At 40.9% G+C, this 24,125-nt stretch overlaps 1 protein-coding gene across 2 annotated transcripts in view; it reads right to left on the bottom strand.

Moving 5' to 3' along the window:
• The window catches only part of ASCC1 (activating signal cointegrator 1 complex subunit 1), a 394,613-nt gene that overhangs the window by 125,309 nt on the left and 245,179 nt on the right, over positions 1-24,125 (bottom strand). Inside the window, exon 10 of one of the 2 annotated variants that reach the window (XM_068257775.1) lies at positions 7,377-7,516. The exons of the other annotated variant lie outside the window; for it this stretch is intronic. Coding sequence (XP_068113876.1) covers positions 7,463-7,516 — 54 coding nt within the window. The 3' untranslated portion in view covers positions 7,377-7,462. Of the gene's footprint in view, positions 1-7,376; positions 7,517-24,125 lie in introns of those variants that run through there. 2 annotated transcript variants of the gene reach the window in all.

The raw sequence follows: 24,125 nt of genomic DNA, 5'->3' as shown, positions 1-24,125 counted from the left end.
ATGATCAAGGACACACGCGGCCAGGGCCACCGTCTGGCTCAGTCAGCAGAAACTAAAGTGGGTTGCTGCAGGAGACTGGAGGATCGGTTTGTCCTGGCGAAGACACAGGGCCGCTACAGAAGGCCGGTCGAAGCCCCAGGTAAGTTAAACTGGCTTTTTTTTTTTATTAGTTTGGGTTTCCTTTAAGCCACCAGCAAACAAGAAAATAGAATAGCTTTGATAGTACTTTTCACCTACTTTTTGGTACTTTTTATTTGCAGAGTACTGAAAAGGTATTTTAAACAGAAGATGAAAAATGATCTCCTATGAGGTAACTTGAAGTGAATTGAATATGGGCCAAGGATTCTAATTAGTCATCAAGAATAAGAATTCCAATAGTTTATCTGTGCAATTGCTCCACAACTGCATAACTTTCCTGTTAAGGTCTTGGTAAATCATTCACAAAGGATGGACCAAACAAGCGCTGGCTTTCATTCAGCATCTGAGACTATTAGACCCTAAAATTTAATGGTGTTTTTTTTTTTTTTTCTAAAGCTTGAGTTTCAAAAAACAACTTTTTTTCCTTTATTTTTTTTCAACAGTGGCAATGTATTTTTCTTAAAGGAATCCTGAAAACTTTGGAAAAATGGCAGTTAAAATGGTGTTATATTTAGGTGTTATATTTACTCTGAAAACATTGAAAGCTAAGGTTGTGATCGCAAGGGAGCAGAGCTACATTAATAGTGTTGAAGTTCCAGGAGCCCAAGGACCCATGGGTGTAGCAATCACCGCTGCCATCGTAGGGGGGCCCAGAGTCTTTGGGGGCTCCTCCTCCATCTCCCCAACTGCAAGTATAGCCAATTAGCAAAAAAAACTCCCCGTTCACTTACAAAAACTGTGTGCAAGAGCGTGTGTAATGTTTTCCTGCTTAAAGGGGAACTGAAGAGAGAGGTATATGGAGGCTGTCATGTTTATTTCCTTTTAGACAATACCAGTTGCCTGGCAGCCCTGCTGATCCTCTGCCTCTTATACTATTAGCCATAGCCCCTGAACAAGCATGCAGCAGATCAGGTGTTTCAGTGGTTCAGACTTATAAGTCTGATCTGACAAGACTAGCTGCATGCTTGTTTCTGGTTTTAATCAGATACTACTGCAGAGAAATAGACCAGCAGGGCTGCCAGGCAACTGGTATTGATTAAAAGGAAATAAACATGACAGCCTCCATATACCTCTCTCTTCAGTTACCCTCAAAAGACGCAGCTTCACAGCAGAACACTCTCTGTTACCATTCTCCAGCTCCAAATCACGTAACCCGCATGGTGTTCGGGGACCATTTTTGCAGGGGGGGGGCATATTAAGTCTAGTTATGCCCCTGCAAGGACCACAACATGTGCCAAAGGATTTCTTTAGTGGAGCAGGATTTAGAGCTTGTTCACAGAGGCGGAACAAAGAATCTTCCATTATGCACTGAGAAAACTAAGTGATTTGGGGACAGCAATAAAACAGGAGCCAACACTGTAAAAAACCATCACAGCAAAAGTTAAAAGCAACATTTTTACAGATATACTGTACATCACAGTACTTGACAAAATGTAGCAAGGATGTGGTTTCTCAGCCCTTACTAAAATGGTAAGAGAAAATTGCTTTTCTTACTATAAAACATTTCACTTCTAAGTTCACGAAAACCTGGCTGTGTGCTACCAAATTGGGAACATTTAAATAGACTGTACAAGGTGGAAAATGCATTTTAATAGTTCAAAAGAGTTGGATTTAATATAAATATTTAAATGCATGTACATTTATAATGTGCCTTCTAGAGCATACATTTCAAGTTGGCAGAGATAAGATGAAATTGTAAAATTAACCTGAAAGTAATACTGAATTTGACGTCCACATATTAGTGTGCTGCTACATATTTATTAGGGTATTTTATATTCTGATTTGTACATTCTCCCTCTAGTGGCTATTTTTATGACACACTTCAATCAACAAGAGACAATTTGAATTCAAGCTGTATTATATCTTATGAAACTTTCAGGGTGTACTCTGATACACAGTGCGGTCATGTATTCAGCTACAACAAACTGAAAGATACATTTATTGTGTAGTGTAATCAAACAGCCTTTATATTTCACAAGAATTCTTTTTTTCATAAAAGAAAACTTCAGAATAAAAAAATCCTAATTCATTTCTTTTCCACGATATAGACCTTGAGACTATAGCCGTTGACAGTACTAGATGACAATATGGACCCTATTCAATAAACCTTTCTGTTATGTTTTCTCACAGGAGAGGTTTTCACACCTTTGCAATAACATTATTCTAAGCCTCCAGCAAGCAATTAAATACTCAAAATAAGTTTAATGCTCACTACTGACCTACTTTTTATACCCTATGGATAAAATTCCTTCTGTAATAAAAATCTTGACTCCCCAAACTGAAGTAAAAAAAACACCAAATATGTTCAGGCTGTTTTCAGATTAAGGGTCCATTTCCCATTACATGTGGTGCGATGCGGCTATGTAGCCGCATCGCACCACATGTAATGGGAATGGGCCCTTAACTGCGGGTGTCGTAAGCCCAATGCATGGCAATGGAACAGTTTCCATTGCGTGCATTGTGTGTGGAAGGGAACGATCCGAGAATGCTGCAGATTCTCGCACAGCTGCATCCGCCCGCCTTCCCCGCCATACACTTCTGCATCTCCCGATGCCCTTTCTGATCTGGTAGAGTATCCAGGCAAATCTTCCAAAGCCCACAGTATAAATACTCTTGTGAGTAACCTCAATTGTATCAGTCATTTATTCCAACATTCCATTGGCACAGATAAATAATTAATATAAAATAAGATAAGAGAACTGTGGGAAATCTATACCCCTAGAACTCTGGAATAAGATTTTTAGGAGCAGGAAATTGCTTTGAGAAGTTTAGGCATGAGACAATTCATTTACAATGTATAGACTAGGTGGTACTTGGTACCACTCCAAATTCAAAAAGCAAGTCAACCTGTTTCTGGAACTATGGCCAAATGGGCACTTACATCGTAGGATTGCCATGTCATGAAACAAGTAGCCGACCTTATAAAATAAATTCTGAAAATCAACACAAATGTGTTAAGTGCCTTTTTATTAGACAAGATGGAAGGGATACCCATAACATAAGCTTACATACAGGAATAGCTGTACTATGGACAACTGTGTCCTTATTTCAATAAGTATCACATTGAATGAATAGACTTGTAACAAAAAACTAAGCAGATAAAGATTAAGTAACTGCTAGCTAAGCGTGCCTGGATAGTGTAATGGTTAAGGACTCTGCCACAGGAGATCAGCGTTCAATCCTGGCCCGTCCTGTTCAGGAAGCTAGCATCTATTCAGTGAGGCATTCTTGGTTTTAACTCCTTAACACTGCTACTGTCTACAGAGTGTGCCCTATTGGCTGCAGCTCAAGCTCTTTCAGTCCACCACGAGAAAAGTGCAATATAAATGTTATTTGTTTTGTCTTGTCTAACATAGAACCTGCTTACGACAGCTTTATGGGTATATGGAACTCACGGCTAGAAACACACTCTTCTTCTACAGCCCCTAGGAAATTCTCTGCACTTATGTTAAACAGGATTATAATTATCGGCCTGACAAACATGTTTCAATTCATGTGGTGCCAAAACAGTATAAACATGTGAAACAATACAATGTAATCATAATACGGCATATCATCCATAATTGAATGCAATGTAATGCTTAACCGTTCAATATTTCTTCACATGATAGTATTTTGTTTTTAAAGAGACTTGTCATGTTTTTTTTGTTGTTGTTGTCATATACATATTCTACATATTGTAATCTGTTGTAAGCGGTTATAGGATCATATATTTAACCAAGTTTTGTGGAGGTAAGAAAAACAAAACCACATTCAGGAAAGTATGAAAAACTCCTTATGACATGTTCCCAGGCTATTTAAGGGCATTTCTGTTATAATAAAGTAGTCACATACCCCTTCTGATGTAGCATCAATCTGGTCTTATTAATCAGATAAGGTGTTTAGGAGCAACCAATATGTATGTACACACCATCAATAGGTATATAGGCCAAGTACAGCGTGCAAGGGGAAGGGTGTATACGTAAAAAGGAGAAAAATTGCCCCAAGGACTGCACAGCTGTAGAGAGTCTAGTATCCAAGATACAGCAAAATCCCTGTAATCCTGAATTCAGGCAACCAGAAGTCTCAACCAACCGAAAACCAACCGGCATGCCTAAGGAATAATGGGGGCCTTTTTTTGGGTGGGGGGGCTTTCTGTGGGTGCTGGCAGGCTTTAAAATACTTACCGAGCTTCTAGCGATGTCTGGCAGTCTCCCTGTACCTCCTCGTGGGTTCCGAGTGGCTTCTGGCTTCTGTGTATGGAAGCCAGCGTGTCACCTGACCCAATGCAGGTAAGCTGACACTCCGGCTTCTGTGTACTGGGGAAGCCGGAAAGCCACTCAGAGTCCGCGAGGAGGTACAGTGAGACTGCCAGACATCGCTGTAGACTCAGTAAGTATTTGGTGGGGGGGTTGTGCAATTTCGTCAGGTTGCTCAAGAAACGGAAAGCACATGTATCTGGCATCAGATGATACCCGCTGGTGTCAGATACCGGGGACTTTGCTGTAAATAATTACTTAACCCTTAGACTGCCGCCGGCATCTTTAGACGTTTCGGAATTGCCGTATCTATGTGCTGCGGGCATCTACGGACGTTTTCCACCAAAACTACTTCCGCCTCCCACCATCTTCAGACATAGCGGAATTTCTGCTAAAACTACTGAATTTCCGCTTTTGGTTTTCCGTTTTCTGTTTGGAATAAAGGTATGATTGCCTATTGGATTCATGAATGTCGCTTCTTCATTTGCTTTATTGCACTGCACTCCACGCCACTCCACTGTGAGGGTTAGAGCACTCATTTCAGATATGCAAATAAGTTGATGCAGAATTATGCAAATGTTGCTGAAAATCTATACAGCTTGGAAATGGACCAATCCCATGTTTCCAAGACTGGATCAGCCTATTTACCAGCTGCATAGATTTTCATCATAATTCCCATAATTCTGTATTAAATCTCAACGATTTGACCTCAAACACAATCCCTACTGATTAATGTGAACTATGGAATACGGAGAGCTTGTCAAAACATTCAGTTTACCAAAATAGTGGGCACAGGCGAATGGCTTTTTAAAAATTAAAAATAGCTGGTAGTCTATGGGCTAATACAAAAAAAAATTATACATTTTACTATACATTATTTTCTTTAAGGGAACCTGAAGAGAGATGTATATGAAGGCTGCCATATTAATTTCCTTTTAAACAATACAATTTGCCTGAAATCATGCTGATGTCTTTGCCTGCAGTAGTGTCTTGAATCACACACCTGAGACAAGCATGCTCAGGGTCTATGGCTAAACATATTAGTGGCAGAGGACCAACAGGACTTCCAGGAAACTGGTATTGTTAGAAATTAAATAAAACTACTACTGCTAATAATAATAAATAGGTCAGCCTCCATATCCCTCTAACTTTAGGTTCCCTTGTGAACTGAAAGATAATGAGCACAGGCATATGGAAGTATTAGCATTGCATTAAGCACACTTAACACTCATTTTAGTACAAATATTTATATTACACATATGATCACTATGCCAGCCATTTTGTAAGTGAATGCCACTACATATTGTTTTTAAACTTCAGTCTTGAGCTCTCACAACTTTAGAAAAAGGACCTTACAGTTGGAGCTAAATCATGAGATTTTGTTTGCTCACTGCACAAAGCAGAAGGTAAAATCTCTTGCATCCCTTTGCAAACCACCTGTTGAGTAGTATTTACCTGTAATGACCACATCAATCCTTGTCTGCAGTTGGACTGAGAAACTCCCATTCAGTAAGCACTTTTAAAACTAAAGATAACCTTGAGATTTCCCAATGAGGAGATGGACCTGTCTACTAGGTCCAGTAGGTATTGGAGCTTTGCGCATCATGGCAGATAAATCATTCAGGTATAGGTTAACCTCTCACTGAAGCTATGCCCCCCCCCCCCCCCCCTTTGTGCCTGCAATGAGTGTTGGTGTGTACTTTAGTCCAGTAGTTATTGGAGCTCTGCACATCTATGCAAAACAAATCATTCAGGTATGAGTTTTGAAAGCGCTGCCATTCCTCCTGCTGTATGAATTAAATGTAAGTATACTAGTGGCCAGCTGCATTCACTGTTTCAAAAACACTTCAAAAAGCTTTAGATTAGAATTAGTACACAATTTGCATCTGCTTTGCATTCAGGGCATGTATTTAGTTCCAGAGCGGCTCTGCATTGCCTCTGTAGGCTTGCAATCAGATGCATCCATGAGCGATGTCACCAGTTTGTATGTATGTACCAGAGATACAGAGTGCTAAAGAATCGCCACACCACTCAGCTGCAAGTGGGTGGGGCTAAGCGCTGGAAGTGGCCACACAGGGGGACTCTGAGTGTGAGTTACACTTAATCAACTGCCAAAGTCAGTATAACTTTTTATAAAACGCATGCATAACTTTGACTTCATAGTCTCTAACTACCTACTACTGTAAGTGATTAAAACATAGAAAAAATAAATTCATAATGCATTTTATTTTGGATCAAATGCACACATATACATGTTTTGTGACATGATCCTTTAATTTTATTAAAATGCATACCCCAAGAAAGATTTAACAATTAATAACTGTCCTACTAGAATTACGGTTTTAATTGTTATAACATTTTTCTTGGAGGCATTGATTGTGTGCCTGGTGCAGGTTTTTTCTTCCTGTATTGGGGGACTGGATCTTTTGTCCCTTTTTTCAGGTATATTCAGTCAGGATCCCCAACAAGCACAGGCTAGTGCTAGCCTTTTATTGTTGTAAAATTGGTTCCTTTCAGTGAATGGACTCCAGGGCTCTGGTCCCTGATGTTAACTAAACAGCAGCTATTGGTTTTCATTTGCTAGTGGGGCTTTCATCACTGGGGTTATTGAAAATGTGCATGTTAGGAGAATTGAAATCTCATACCTACAGTATGCCTCATTTGCAAAAAGCCAGCAATACTCGCAAGATTATAAATCTTATTTCTCATTCCATGGTGATAGTATCTAAGTGACAGATGTGTAGTATTTTATTATTCTCCTTTTTACATTATGCATGTGAGGATAAATGCACCAAAGACACTACAAAATATGCATCAGGAACAATTTTCTTGTCTATGAGCTGCCTGAAGGCTAATGTTTATTAATAAACTTGAGTCTTGTTTAGATAAACAGCTTAAAAGAAAGTCTCTTTAGATGAGGAGACATACAGCAGCCTTAATTGCACATCAGAGACTTATAATAGAACACAGACAAGCAGGAGATGTGGACAAGCAATCAGATTTACTTTTAATTATGAGCAGAAAATGGGTCACAAATGAAATCCAGCTGTAGTGGAAACTACAGATGACATGTCTCAGCCACTACACTACGGTATGATTACACATTCCCGGGCATGTACCATCGCACCATACCTAGGTACCTGCACAAAGAGAGGATGGGATAATATAAAAGTGGCATAATTACAGATGTAACTATGTATTCACAGACTTCTAAAGCTCCAGGGCACCCAATCCAGTCAAATCATACGCTTTCTCACCTTATTAATAAAAAATACTTTATCATAACTTAGTAGGCTGTGGGTTTTTTCACTTTCATAATCTTTACGACAAATACATTAGGCTAAAAAGGTGGGTGTGCAAAGATAACACCCTAAACTCATAAACTGTTATTACTGCAGCCTTCTTCTTAATGCACATCAAGGAGGTACACTGCCCCCCAATCCTTGATAAAGCACTCCTCACAATCATGTGGGTAAATTATGGTTAGGGGGTAGAACTCTACACTTACTGACTCCATCTACTGGCTGGGAGGGGGCTGTTTTTTCTTCTAACCAGTGAAAAGTACTATACTGTACTAATTTTGTTTTTCTTTTAAGTTTCATTTTTTTTCTATTTGTACTTGCAAATATCTTTTACAAAAAAAGTGGGTGTAAAAAAAACGCACCACCAGATAATAGCTGGAAATCACTGCAGAAATTTGGGAACGACGTATACACATAGCAGCATTGGCAAGTGTCCCTTCACTCCAATTGTTTAGCTAATGAATAATTATTGCCAAAATAGAGCTAACTTAGAGAAGACTAAAGCAGAAATAAATCAGGTCATTTTAATATACCAAGTGAGTGGTATAATTGATCAAGTTTTACTTTATATTCTTCCAAGATACAAGGTTATTAGTCTCGCCTAATGTGACTTGATTGGTTGTGCAGCCTAACCATGACTTGTTTACTGTTGTTGACCATATTGTATACGCAGTGCACTACAGGATGCTGGTTATGGTGGAACAGGTTCTTCCTTAGGTTTATGCTGGACTTTTCTCACTCAGCCCTGAGTGGCTTAGTCAATAGAGTGGTCTGGTAGCTAGTTTATTTGTTCTGTTCTAGATTAGTTCCAATATGTTGCTTGCTTAGTTTCAATATATTAACAAGTTGTATTTACAGCACGCAAGTCCAGGACCTGTCTGTAAATACCATGTAAGACCTATTGTGATTAGGGCACATGGGTTAGCCTCTTCCTTCATAGCACTAGATTTTATGTAATATCTGCAGACATAAAGCGTGATGCATGCATCCATTTTACTTCTTGGTGACTTCAATGCTAGAATTGTGTAACGATTGCGGAATTCTCTCCGTGATCAGCGCACAAGACGTGCGCTGACACTGCGGAAATCCTCCACAAGCGTGTAATTTGCGGGAACCCAGCAAAAGGTGCAATGCACCTGTAGAGGGAAATTCCTGTCGGCAGGTGGAGCTGTGGAGTGCAGAGGAACAGCTCCTCTGCCCTGCCACATACACCAGACAGGAATTGCACGATGGGAAGAAACGCAGGGCAAGATAGCCCTGAAAGAGAGATCAAAGCGACAGAGGGTATGTGTGTCCACCAAACTAGTCGCCACCCTGCAACGATGAACACACAACCAGGAGGACAAAGTGAGAAGGCAATCGCCGGAGATGGCGGTTGCTAACAGCGACACAAGATCGAATAAGCACAGATGAGGAATATATGTATGTCCACCAATCTAGCCGCCAACCTGCGACGGCAGACACACAACAGAAGACACTGAGTGAGAACACAATCACCTGAGAAGCGATTGCGAATGAGATTGAGCAAAGGGACAGATTGTATGTGTGTGCACCAAATATAGTCGCCAACCCGCGACGGTGCATACACAACAGCAGACATGAAGTAGGAACGCAATCGCGAGAGAGGCGATTGCCAGAGGTGACACAAGGCTACAGCAAGGCAGAGCACGAGAGTAGCAAAGGCACAGCAAACCATACAATGAGAAGATAAGGAAAATAAACGCTAACTAAACGCGAACACCGCACTCATTCGCAACAGTGCACGCGTTTATGCGCGGTCTCCGCGTGATAAGCACAACAGAGACAAGCACGCCTAACTAACCACCGACAGACAAACATGAAACAGAGGACGCGAGCGCTTGCTTAACGGTTACCTCACCGAGCCTCCAGCAAGCGTTCGTAGCAGACAAAACAGATACACGAAAACAGGAATAAGTGAGAGATAGGATCCACAGCACTAGTGCAAGAGGCTAGTGCGATCCAGGAAGACAAAACAGACGGATCCACAGCACTAGCGCAAGGCGAGTGCGATCCTGGCAAGACAGATCAGATGAGATAGCTGGTAGCAACCGCTGCTCCAGCTATACTCCAAGAACAAAGATCAGAACGACTTCCTGTCGACCACCGCTGGGACAGGACAATCACAACAGACAAACAAAACAGATATGCAATCCTAACTGCACTAGGGAATCTGGCTAGTGTAGTCCCAGGAATTACTCTAAGCTAATCTTCAAACAATGAGCAAGACTGACACTCCACGAGTGTTTCACAGGACTAACCCTTATGACCAGCCCAGATCTGTGATATCACATGGTATATATCAGGGTTTCTCAACATTTTATTGGTATATATAGAGCAAGCCTACAAAGGATGTGGCTAGGCAATCTGCATGACAAACGTATGCAAATTCCTCAGCAGCAAGCTGCCAAACTGACAAAAGATCTCTCTTCCAGGGACCTGCAGAATGCAGACCTGAACAGTGGTAAAAAAACTGGCTGCCTGCGCAGGCAGCCGAGCGGATCCTCACAAATTGGAAGCAATGTCGCAAATTGGCCAGAATGCATGAGACTGCATGGGATTGGAAATAAAAATGAAAATGGACGGCCTCTTTTAGAATGTGCTTCATACTCTCTCTGTGTAAGAAACACCTACTTTCGGCACAGACCTATACAAAAAGTGTTGTGGCGTCATCGACGATCTGGCCATTGGCATCAGCTCGACTTCATCATAACAAAAAGGTGCGACTTACGAGACATCCTCAATGCCCGAACATACCATAGCGCAGACTGTGACATTGACATAGCGCAGACTGCGACACTGACCACTCTCTAGTTCTGGCTAAGACCTGCCTTGTACTAAAGAAAGCTTTTCGCAAACTTACATTATACACCTTAGCTATGGTAGACAACAACCTCTACACACAATTTGCGACAGATCTAGAACATAAAATGGCTCCTGAAATGCTGTAGAAGGAAATGAGTGTCGAAGAAATGTGGTCCCGAATAAAAGGAGCGATTTTGCCGGGGGCCACTCAAACATACGGAAAAGCACGAAAAGTTGAGAGATTGGTTTACTGAATATGAACAGGAGTTGCGTCCTTTTATCAAGCACAAAAGAACTGCCCGTATAAATCTTCTGAAAACTCTGCAGATAAGGCTAAACAATGTGCCTACAAGACTGCAAAAGCAAATCTCCAACGCTTCTCTCGTCACTTTGCCAACTAATTTTGGGTAAACCTCTGTACTTCCATTCAACACTGTCAAAATGTCGGTGACTTTCGGGGAGTGTACCAGGGTATCAAATGTGCAACTGGACTGTCTATTAGGAAATGGGCAGCCATCAAAGATGTAAATGGGGATCCCATCATGGACAAAGGCAAACAGTTGGAAAGATGGGCACAGCATTATACTCACCTATACTCTGAAGAAGTCAGCATAAACCCAAAGCACTGATCAACTTACCAAGTTTTCCAGTTGCATCTGATCTTAATGATTTGCCTTCATATGAAGAATTCTGTTCTGTGCTGAAAGGGCTAAAACTGGGTAAAAGCACGGGTTGTGATAACTTGCCTGCTGAGCTTCTACGTCTTGGATGTGTTTCATGTCCCCTGTGTGTCTTTATCCAGCGTTGTTGGGTTAAAGGCACAATACCACAAGATATGAAAGATGCAGACATAGTCACATTATATAAAGGCAAAGGTGACAGAGGAGACTGCAACAACTATAGAGGAATATCTTTATTGAGCATTGCTGGCAAAGCTTTTAGCAAGGTAGTCTTGAAAAGGCTAGAAACCCTAGCAATGCGCGTCTACCCTGAAAGCCAATGTGGATCCCGTCCCGAACGATCCACAGATGATATATTTACGCTCCGTCAACTCCAAGAAAAAGGCAGAGAACACCACGTACCACTCTACATGGCCCTTGTACACCTTCACAAAGCCTTCGGCACAGTAAGTCGCAAAGGGCTTTATGATGTGATGGATAAAACTGGGTGCCCACCTATTTTGCTGTCTTTGACAAAAGCTTTCAAACAAACAAACAAACACAGAACACGTATATTGCGCTTTTCTCCTGGCGGACTCAAAGCGCATGAGCTGCAGCCACTAGGACACGCTCTATAGGCAGTAGCAGTGTTAGGGAGACTGGCCCAAGGTCTCCAACTGAATAGGTGCTGGCTTACGGAACAGGCAGAGCAGATTCAAACCCTGGTCTCCTGTGTCAGAGGCAGAGCCCTTAACCATTACACCATCCAGCCACTGCTTTCCACAATAACATGCTCGGTTCTGTGATATTTGATGGCGAAACATCCAAACCCTTCAATGTAAATCGCGGTGTCAGGCAAGGTTGCGTGCTAGCGCCCATGCTCTTTGGAATATTTTTCTCGCCACTGCTACTAGTAGCCTTCAAAAATTGTGATGTTGGAGTCCACCTGCACTTCAGGAAAGACGGAAAGCTCTTCAACATCAGTCTCCTAAAGTCAAAAAACCACACGTCAGGATATAAATCGCCAGAGAACTCTTATATGCAGATGATGCTGCACTTGTCGCAAATTCAGAAGAAAAGCTGCATGAACTTATTACAAGATTTGGTCATGCCTGTCAACTATTTTCTATGAGTGTCAACGCCAGAAAAGACCGTTTTTATGGTTCAAGGAACAGACCAGCAGCCCAATATCATGCTGTACGGTACTACTATTGAAGTTGTCGATCATTTTTGTTAACTTGGCTCCACAACAACATCTGCATTATCCAATAGCAAAGAAATAGACTCTCGCATTGATAAAGCCTTTGGGTTGCTTTATGCTTGCGTTTTGAGAAATGAAAAACTTACCATTGACACCAAAGTCCTTGTGCACCAGACTTGCGTCCTCAGCACTCTTTTGTATGCATCGGAGACGTGGACAACATACGTCAAACAAGTACATCAGCTAAATGTTTTCCACATGCGCTGTCTAAGATCTATTTTGGGAGTCACATGGAAGGACAAAATGAGCAATGAGGCTGTTCTCTCAAAGACACACTGCACCAGTATCATGGTAAACCTCAAACAGAGAAGACTCCGCTGGCTGGGTTATGTATATGGAATGGACCCAGAAAGATAACCTCGACAGGTTCTGTTGGGTCAAATTGCACATGCAAAAAGACCAGTGGGACGACCTATGCTTCGAAACAAAAAGACTCTTGTAAGCGTAATATGGATTGCTTTGGCATTAATACCGGAGGCTGGTAAAAACTAGCCGAAATTAGATCCTTATGGCGTCAAGACCTAAGTACCAGCACTAAAAGACACGACAAAGCCTGGTTCGAAAATCTAAAGCAGAAAAGACTTTGCAGCCCTTTGGTCGTACTGACCGATTCACATTATATCTGTGACAAATGCAGCAAGAAATGCTGTGCTGCTATCGGCTTATTTAGCCACAAGCGAAGATGTGACAACACTAACAAATTATACCCACAGACGTAGCAACAATTATCTGAAAAAGATGTGGTGGCCAATGATGATAATTAAATTGTGATGCATGCATCCATAGATATGATCCACATAGTTAAACTTTTTTACAAAATTCAGAATACACATTGAGGCTGATTTACCATAGGAATTTTAAAAGGACTCAGTTGGAATAAATCCTGACCCTGCATTTACTAACATATCAGACCTACGACCTTCCCTGCACTGGCACTCCTGCAACATCATTTTGGGGATTCACAAAATGAACCCTGGCCATGACTACAGTGCTTTGTGTTTCAGGCAACAGATGCAGTGATTGCTAGAACATAGCTGATGGTGCTTTTTTAAAAAAAATAAATCACTTTTTGGGTACAAATTCATGTCCTACATCATTAAATTAATATAATTTAAAAACAAACACTATGCAAGTTAGGTAGTTAGGAGGGAAGAGCCAGTAAGCATGTTATCTACCACCCTTTAACCATCTGCCCAGGTTTCATCATTGGGAAATACCTTGCAATGCTTGCAAAAAGGAAAGGGGGGGGGGGGGAGTGCCTGTGTCCCAGTGTTAAAGGATGGTGTGTCTGTGTTCACCAAAATGGACATATGACTAAAACAAAGAACCTTTTGATACTAACTGGTAGCCCTTTTAATAAAGGGATGACTAAAAGAACACCTCACACAGGTGATTACATTAAAGGAGAACTGTAGAGAGAGGTGTATGGAGGCTGCCATATTTACTTCCATTTAACCAATACCAGTTACCTGGCTATCCTACTGATCCTCTGCCTCTACTACTTTCAGCCATAGACCCTGAACAAGCATGCAGCATATCAAGTTTTTCTGACAATTTTGACAGATATGACAAGATTAGCTGCATGCTTGTTTCTGGTGTGATTCAGCCACTACTTCGGCCAAATAGATCAGCAGGGCTGCCAGGCAACTGGTATTGCTTAAAAGGAAATAAATATGGCAGCCTCCATAGGTACCTCTCACTACAGTTCTCCTTTAACCTATTTTGGTTCCTGGACGTAGTTTCTACGTCCAGGAACCATGCGCGCTACCGCGTCCGATCGCGCGCGTGCACGCGCACTCCCGGCCACGGATTCGGTAGCCACGGAATCAATGTATCGGGCTATGGTGGCCGATCACTGATTCTTCTCCTCCGCTGAAAAAGCGACAGCTTCTCTCGGAAGCTGTGCTTTTTCTGGCTGTTCCCTCCCCGATGCGTCACTCTAAGCGTGTGCTACGCTTAGAGTGACGTCATGTAAACAAACTCATGGCCGCCATCTTGTGGCCAAAAAGTAATACTACACCTGAAAAAAAAAAAAAAACAATTAACACACATTTACATTATAAATCTATTGTTTACCTCCCACCCTCCCAAAACTACCCAAATAAAATGTTTACTATAAAAAGAAAAAAACCATTACAATAAAAAAACAAAAACATGTAAATATTTACCCAAGGGTCTAAACTTTTTAAATATCAATGTAATGATGAAATATTTCTATATTTTTTTTATTTTAAACTTGTTAATAGTGATAGATGCAAATAGGAAAAAATGCACCTTTATTTCCAAATAAAATATTGTCGCCATACATTGTGATAGGGACATAATTTTAACGGTGTAATAACCGGGACATATGGGCAAATACAATACGTGAGTTTTAATTATGGAGGCATGTATTATTTTAAAACTATAATGGCTGAAAACTGAGAAATAATGAATTTTTCCATTTTTTTCTTATTCTTCCTGTTAAAATGCATTTACAGTAAAGTGGCTCTTAGCAAAATGTACCCCCCAAAGAAAGCCTAATTGGTGGCGGAAAAAACAAGACATAGATCAGTGCATTGTGATAACTAGTGATAAAGTAATAGGCCAATGAATGGGAGGTGAACATTTCTCACGTGAAAACGACGGAACGCGAATGGGTTAAAGAGTTATACAGTTATACATTCTAACTTGATTTTAACATAAAGTCTTATCTGAATCTGTTGCCCAAGATATCCATTGGTCTAGACCAGGGGTCTGCAACCTTTAAGACATAAAGAGCCACTTGGACCCGTTTCCGAAAAGAGAAAAAAACTGGGAGCCGCAAAACCATTATAAAACAAATCTAACACTGCATATATTGTTTCTTACCTTAATGCTATATACAGGATAAGATATGACCCCAATATGCACAAATCGTTAGCAGATATGACCCCAATATGCACAAATTGTTAGCAGATATGACCCCAATATGCACAAATCGTTAGCAGATATGACCCCAATATGCACAAATCGTTAGCAGATATGACCCCAATATGCACAATCGTTAGCAGATATGACCCCAATATGCACAAATTGTTAGCAGATATGACCCCAATATGCACAAATTGTTAGCAGATATGACCCCAATATGCACAAATTGTTAGCAGATTTGACCCCAATATGCACAAATTGTTAGCAGATATGACCCCAATATGCACAAATCGTTAGCAGATATGACCCCAATATGCACAAATCGTTAGCAGATATGACTCCAATATGCACAAATCGTTAGCAGATATGACCCCAATATGCACAAATCGTTAGCAGATCTGACCCCAATATGCACAAATCGTTAGCAGATATGACCCCAATATGCACAAATCGTTAGCAGATATGACCCCAATATGCACAAATCGTTAGCAGATATGACCCCAATATGCACAAATCGTTAGCAGATATGACTCCAATATGCACAAATCGTTAGCAGATATGACCCCAATATGCACAACCCTTCAGCAGATCTGACCCCAATATGCACAATCCCTTAGCAGATATGAAAAGAAAAACCCATTTACTCACCTAGTCAGAAGACCTCCTGTCACGATCTCCTCCTGTCCCGACCTCCGTTCCCGACCTCCTTGTGGCGCGCAACTCCCACGATCCTCTTCCTTCCCGACGTCACGTCCTGCCTGCATTACACTGCAGGGCTACGGGAAAATGGCCGCCCGAAGCCCTGTGCTCCTACTGCACATGCAGGGCTGCACAACGTGCGGGGCTGCAATAGCTGACATTACACCGGCCAGCGGCAGCACACGTCACACGCGCGCCGCAGCCACTGACACACACTACCGGAGCCGCGGCAAAGGTGAAAAAGAGCCACATGTGGCTCAGGAGTCGCGGGTTGCCGACCCCTGGTCTAGACTAACAGGGAGGATTGTTGGAAATAAACTGTAGTAAATGGTGTTGTTCTCTAGTCAGAAGAGCACAAATGAAGCCTGCGTGACTAACATGGATGTAAAGCACTAGACAACATTGTTAACATGGATGAATGTCACAGGACATTAGGCGTACAAATAAAACATATATAAAACAGGTGTATTTTTTTTCGTTATGAAAAAAGTTGTTGTAGATTTTTTTGTGAGTGTTATTTTTAAACATGTAGTTTATAGAAAACAATATAACCCTACCACCTCCCTCTTTCTAACAATTCACATTGGATATTTGGTTGCACACCCATCCAGGGGTGGCCAACTGGCTAGTTTAGCTTTCAGGGACAACAAAGGGATGATTTTCATAATCAGCAGTAATGCACTGTGGGACACTTCATATGCTCACCCCAACCTTAAAGCGGAATATAACCCTGCATTTCAACTTTGCTCTAAAACATTATTTACAGCATATTATATGCAAAAAGCATTTTTTTTTTTACTAGACCAGCATTGGAAGGGTTAAACACAGAGGTTTTAAGTTCTGTGGAGAGATATGCAGAAGTTCAGATTGTTACATTCTATTTAGTTAAATGTATCTATTGAGAAATGTTACACACTCTTTGGCTGTTCTCCAGCTCCTTCTCAGTCAAAGAGATGAGTCACATGCCACACTTAGATACATTTATGTAAACAAAATGTATCTATGTCAGTTTCGGATGCGTCTGCAGAAATCTCCAGGAACTTTAAAGCCCTGTGTAACCCTTCCAATACTGGTCTAGTAAAAAAAAAAAATGCTGGTTGCATATAATATACTGTAAATAATGTTTTAGAGCAAAGTTGAAATGCAGGGTTATATTCCGCTTTAATAATTCCTTTTGTTTTAAGAAGACAAAGTCCTGTTTTACATTTGATTTTATGGCCAAGCAAAATGTCCACTAGAAGCCTGCCATTCAGTTAGAACACCTCCTTTTTGAGGGAAAATGAGGTGGTGCTTTGTGTGCAATTTGGGGGGAGGGGGAATTTGAGTTTCACCCTTCAATTACCTTCCCCACTCTTGCAAGGTATCCTCAAATGCAGAAAGGAAGGTAAAACTTATCCTGGAAATCCTTCAAATGCTTTGATCTCTTTCTACTAGCAAAAAATATATAAACTTAAAACAGAAGCCCCCTCTTATTGTCTGACGCTGCAAGTGGCCATAAATACACATTACAGCAGTACTAATTAAAAACAGGGAAATGTAACAAATACAAAATCAAAAATGCACTAAAATAAATTGGACCTGGAGCACCTGCAAGCCTCTAAATAAATTGACTGCACAAGGGTTAACTGATGGCTTGCAACAATGTGTGAACTCAATTGACTGTACATGATGCTGCTTTTTCACACGAATTAAGTCTTACATTCAGAAGTGCAAGTAAAAATCTGTGTTGTTGTTGTTTGTTTGTTGTTACACATGGATCTTATGAATGCATTCTTTGTGATTAAAAGAGGTATGCTTACAGCACAAAAGAGAAAAATGTTATTCAGGTACAAATTGGCACATGTAAGCTGTGTCAGAATCGTAAGGTGGAAATCACCAGCTTTATCATTCTGCACTTGGTGAAATATAGCAATTACTCATGTCGCATGGATGTTTTAAAAGGTCACAATCAACTCAGAAATGTCACATCAGTAGCAACTGACTTTACAGACACACCTTTTTTCATTAAGCACTACCAAGTTGAAAAAAGGAAATCACATGAATTAATGTAACATAGATCAGTATGTGAAATACAACTCAAGCATACAATTTCTTTCCCGAATGCAGGCACAAGAGACTGAGAGTGCATATACCCATTTCAGAAGGCAAAGGAGAAACACACACTTTAGTTGTAAGGTGACAAGAACCTCCTAATGTATGACCACGTATAGTTGAGCATAGTTGAGCAACAAACTACCACAGCAGAAAAAGAACCATTACAACCAGATCCCATTGAAGTGTGAAGCCAGTATAAGTGGTGAACAAAAATTATTGTTACACGCACATTTCTGCAATCCCAAGAATCTAAGAAATGGAGCCCATTAATGCCATAAACTAGCAGATCATTAATATGGAGCTAGGGGCTTTGATTGGCTCAATTTAATTCCCTCCCTAGGTCAGTGTAGTTTGGACAATCAGCTGGGCTCACTGGCAGTTGCTGCATACAACTTTAAAGTGAACCTCCAGACTAAAAATCTACTCAGCAGCACTGAAAAGGCTTCGTGTTACTTTAACAGTTTCACAGCATCAGGACTTTGTTTTTCTTATCCAAGCCTTATTTTTAGCTGCACAGAAGAAAACTCCTGGTCATTTTTCCCCTGTTGCTGTGCAAAGCATGATGAGATTTCTCATATTGTTGTTCTCCTTCTGCTGTTTTGCCGCATTTTTTTTTTTTTTTAAATTTGAGATTTGAAGCCTAGCGTGCGCAGCTGGGAGGGGGGATCAGGACACAGGACTGTTGGAACTGTGTCTCATGCTCCCTGTCACTTCCTTTCAACCAAAAAGATGGCTGCCCCATGACAAAGATGGCAGCCCCCATGAATCACAAACATTTGCCTGTTCTTTTATAACAGGGTGGGAAAGAGATTATATTACCTATTGTCATGCCTGGCAGATCTCTCGTTTTCCTTCAGCCTCTATACCCCAATCTAGTGCCGTAGCTCTGAACTTGGCCCACGGTCTTCACCTATAGACAAGCCCCCGCGTGAACAGGACACTGAATATGTCACCTGACTACAGTTACCCCCAGGTCTTAATGTGCAAGGTATAGAGGCTGAGGCCGGGAAAACCAGAGTACCACAATGTTTGGATTTACCTGTTCTTCCGAGTGGTTAGAGCGTCTGTCAGTGTTGCTATCTGGCTGAAGACAAATTCCCTTGAGCTTATGGGTCATGGAGTTCAAAAAGCAAGCCAAAATCTCTGTAATTGGAACACAGCAGGGGAGGCCCGAACCCATTATTGGAAACAAGGGAAAGTTAACAACAATACTCCATTTTTTTTGCTGTGCTTCTGACGGGAAGTCTTGTCTCGCTTCTTAATTTTCCACATTTTTGACCTTGTCTAGAGACCTATAAAACTTAACCTTTATTTTATTTTAATAAAATCATTGCCATTTATTATATATATTGTGTTTTCATAATTTTTACACAAAAACCTAGTTGGGAGTATAAAATTTTTGTATCTTAGAGGTTTGAAAAATCGTATTTTCCTCTCAACTCCCAAAACTAGGCACTAATGCATATACCTGCTGAGTTACTTTAACCACTTTGAAACCCTTGCTACGCTTATCTACTCCCCACAGAACTTTACCTGGGGCTCAGGGGAGTAGATAGGCGTACTTGTGGTAAACAGTGTGCTGTATGCCCAATAAGCTATCTGATTATGTATATAGGGTATCATTTTAACCGTGACAAGTGAGAGAATAGATTTTGTGGTGTTTGACAACTGAGGGATAAGTCATGTGATTTTTTTTTACCGGAAAACTGAATGAAAAGCAATAAAACTGTTATTTTCATGTACTCTATACCCCCAAATAAATACTTGTAAAAACAACAAAAGTGACAGCATTGAAAAGAGAATACATAGTTACCCTAGGGACTTAGCTTTTAAAATATGTATGCCATGAGAGTGTATTACTGTTAATCATGAAGAAAAGGGCTTTTAATTACTGATAGAGTACAATGAGAAAACAAAAAACACAAACCAGAAACTAATATATTTTCGCCATACATTGTACTAGGAACATTATTTAAATGTTGAGATAACCAGGACAAATTAGCAAATACAATGTGTGTGTTTTACCTATGGTAACATTGTTTATTTGAAAACTATAGTGGATGGAAATGGAGAAATAGTGTATTTTTTCTTTTTTTTTTCTCATTTTTCCCTTTAAAATGCACAGATAATAACATAATTACTAAAAGCAAATATCACCCTCACAAAGCATAATTTGTGGCAAAAAAAACAAGATATAGATCATTTACATCTGATGAGTAGCAATAAAGTTATTGGTGAATGAATGGGAGGAGCGCTGAAATGTGAAAATTGCTCTGGTTTTTAAGCAAAAAACCCTGTGGTGCTGAAGTGGTTAAAAGTAAAAACCCTCCACCTTAAACCAACATGTTTCGGCTCCTTAAAATAGAGCCGTCCTCAGGGCTAACAATAAAGAAGTGCCTAGGGTGCAAAGTGCATCATAAAGATCAACCCAGCTACCTATAGATAGTAAGGAAAACAACAAAAAAGAGCTGTGCTCTCAAGCAATGTCAGCTTTTGATTGCTGACATTGCTTGAGAGCACAGCTCTTTTTTGTTGTTTTCCTTACTATGTATCTATAGGTAGCTGGGTTGATCTTTATGATGCACTTTGCACCCTAGGCACTTCTTTATTGTTAGCCCTGACGACGGCTCTATTTTAAGGAGCCGAAACATGTTGGTTTCAGGGCTCGTTTCCACTATCGCGAATCCGCATGTGTCCAACACATGCGGATTCGCACATGTAATGCAAGTGGATGGGCCTGTTTCCACTGTAGCGTTGTTGAGGTGCGTTTTTTTCAGCGGTAAAAAAACGCACAAAAGAGTCAACGAATTCGCCTGCGAGTGGAATGCATGCGAATCGCCGCTAATGTATTTAATAGGGAAATCGCATGCGGCTTTGTCATGCGGATTTCCCCGCGATTTCGCATGCGATTTCGCATGAAAGCCAATGGAACTTAACACAGGCAGTGACATGGTTAAATTCGCATGGCTCCTTGCCATGCGAAATCGCATGCGAAATCGCGGGGAAATCCGCATGGGGAAACGCAGCCGCATGCGATTTCTTCAGCGGTGGAATCCAGGCGATTCCGCACCGCTACAGTGGAAACAAGCCCTAAGGTGGAGGGTTTTTACTTTTAAAGTAACTCAGCAGGTATATGCATTAGTGCCTAGTTTTGGGAGTTGAGAGGAAAATACGATTTTTCAAACCTCTAAGATACAAAAATTTTATACTCCCAACTAGGTTTTTGTGTAAAAATAATGAAAACACAATATATATAATAAATGGCAATGATTTTATTAAAATAAAATAAAGGTTAAGTTTTATAGGTCTCTAGACAAGGTCAAAAATGTGTGAAGTTTAGAAATCAGCTGTGTGTATTTCGCTTCTTAATTTGTCAGTGTCACTGCGAGGTAATTTGTCTAACAGGAACACAGAGATGCATAAAAAGCCAACAAGTTCTAACTCGTTGGTAAAAAGAAAAATCCCTTGGCAAAGTCAGCAGGCAATAGGAAGATAGTTTGTGATAGGTGGGTGGAGATTTCACTGTTCAGACAAATCCTTGACTGTATATCGCTATACATCACTGTATCCGATGTCACTCCTCCGTGTAACAGCAATCACTGTAGACACCACCATGGCAAACCTGCAGCACGAGGGCTGTTTCACATCAAGAGTGCTTTTAGGTATTGTTCACAACAGAGCAATTTGTGGATCCGCCAACAAGAGCTGTAGCACATGTAAACCTATGAGCGATTGCGATTCTTGCTTAATGTTAGTGCACTGCATGCAGCAGTTTCCATTAGATTGCATTGCGATCTTCGATAAATGAAATGAGATTTGCAAAATGCAATCATGGAAAAACCGTAGAACATCCCAATGCAATATATATGTATATATACACATATATACACATAATCAGCTCAAAACAGGTGCTGAAATAAGGAGGAGGCTGCCAATGATTTTTTCCTTTGAATAAAATGTTTTGCTGGATTCTTATGAGGTTCTGCAATCATTAGGCAATTGTATTGTACCACATATGCAATACAAGGTCCCAAAACTCCATAGAAATTATAGACTGTGGTCGTCAGAAACAGACGGGTCAACCAACATTCGCTTTTAAAAGAAAGTGTCCCAACAACAGTTAAAGACACAGCTTATTGTCCATGTAGACTGATCCATCCTAGCAGATTAGTTCAGCCAATAATCGCTACTAAGGGCCCATTCATACCAAGTCAGTTGCTGAGATAACAGTGCTGTGGTGTGGCCATACAGCACAACGAAAGTATGCCTTCCTGCTACTGTAAACACATGCATTACTCTTAACACAACCTGCTGTGCACTGGGTCACCATATGGCATTTTGTCGCAATGCATGGTGTGTGCTGTACATTTTCCTAAAGTTGCACTACGTTAGTGCGGTAATTTTCATGTAATTTGACACTCCGCAATGGACTGAGTGAAAGAGTCCTAATAAGTACTATCTCACCACTTCAATGTAATATGAGGGACTACCTTAAATATCCATGCTCAGAATACCATTCCACTACATAGATTTGGTCAAATTGAGTCATTAGCGGGCATTTTTAGTAGTTCGTACCAAATGCTAATCAATAGATCCATTCTAAGTACTTAAATTTTGCAATTCTGGGAGCTCATTTTGGCACTTTGGTTAAACAGATTGGCAGACCATCACCATGCTACTGCTGAATTTAAATTATGCCAACAGGGCTGTGGAGTCGGAGTTGGAGTCGAGGCAATTTTGGACACCTGTAGTTAGAGTTGGAGTCGTTGATTTCATAAACTGAGGAGTCGGAGTCAGAGTCGGATGATTTTTGTATAAAATCCACAGCCCTGTTATGTATTAGGCTAAGGAATCAGAGTCATTTTGGGTACCCCGAGTCGGAGTCGTGGTTTCATAAACTGAGGAGTCAGAGTCGGAACACCGTTCGATAGAACCATCGGAAAACAACAGCGTGTGTATGGAGCTTTACACACAAACTAATCATTCACTTCATTTCATCCACCACATATTGTAATGTACAGTATGGGACCAAAACAGATTGAATGTAACTGAAAACAAACTGGTGGCCCATTTCAATCTTTTTTGTCCTATTCCATAGCTTATATTGTGTAGTAAAAATAGAATTGATACAAAAACATTATCGGACTGGCAATTACCAAAAAAACACCAAAAACAACAAAATGGTAGTTTTTAACGCATTTAGCCATAAATCACTGCTAATTCCACAATAAATTGCGGTTTAAACTGCTACGGCCTACACACACACACACTAGAGGACACTGCTGCAACCATTTAGGGACCTTTTCTACTAGACACATTGCTATGCGGAAACCGCTCCACATCGCAACGCAAGGAAACTGCAACCAATTCACGTCAAGGGTGTAGTTTTCCATTGACGCAAATTTACCTACAGGATCTGGCACGATGTGACGCGGGGGAAATTAATGCATGCTACAGTTTTCCACAGCACGCATCCGAGTCCCCATAGCCGCCGACGGGAAGCAACCAGAGACTACAAAACAAGACTATGCGGCTGGGTGATATCAGGTAATAGTGCAGAATGTCCTTGTGGAGGAGATTACACAGATCACACCAAGAGCTGAACAAGGGAGCAAGATTGCTCAGAGCTTCTGATAACTGCCACAATAATCAAGACACAATGGTTGCTTAGTGCGACCACAGCACTGAGCATCTGATGTCCACCACACTGAGTAAACAAGGACAGACAACAGACAGAAATAATGCTTGCCACTCTAATCGCTGTCCCAGCGATAGCAAGCATCCGCACAGGCAAGGACAAGACAAACAGGAAGGTGAGTAACTAAAAGCAACCGCAGTTATAGTTATGTCCACAGGAACAGAACCAGCAGGAACAGACAGACAGAAGGAATGCTTGCCAAACTAATCGCTGCCCCAGCAATAACAAGCATACACACAGGCACGGACAAGACAACAGGAAGGAGCGTAACTAATAGCAACCGCAGCTATAGTTACGTCCACAGGAACAGAACCAGTAAGG

Source organism: Hyperolius riggenbachi, chromosome 10, assembly GCF_040937935.1.
Source record: "Hyperolius riggenbachi isolate aHypRig1 chromosome 10, aHypRig1.pri, whole genome shotgun sequence".
In the NCBI taxonomy this organism is placed as follows: Eukaryota; Metazoa; Chordata; class Amphibia; order Anura; family Hyperoliidae; genus Hyperolius; species Hyperolius riggenbachi.
The sequence above is the reverse complement of the archived record's forward strand: the minus strand, read 5'-3'. Positions and strand labels throughout refer to the sequence as shown.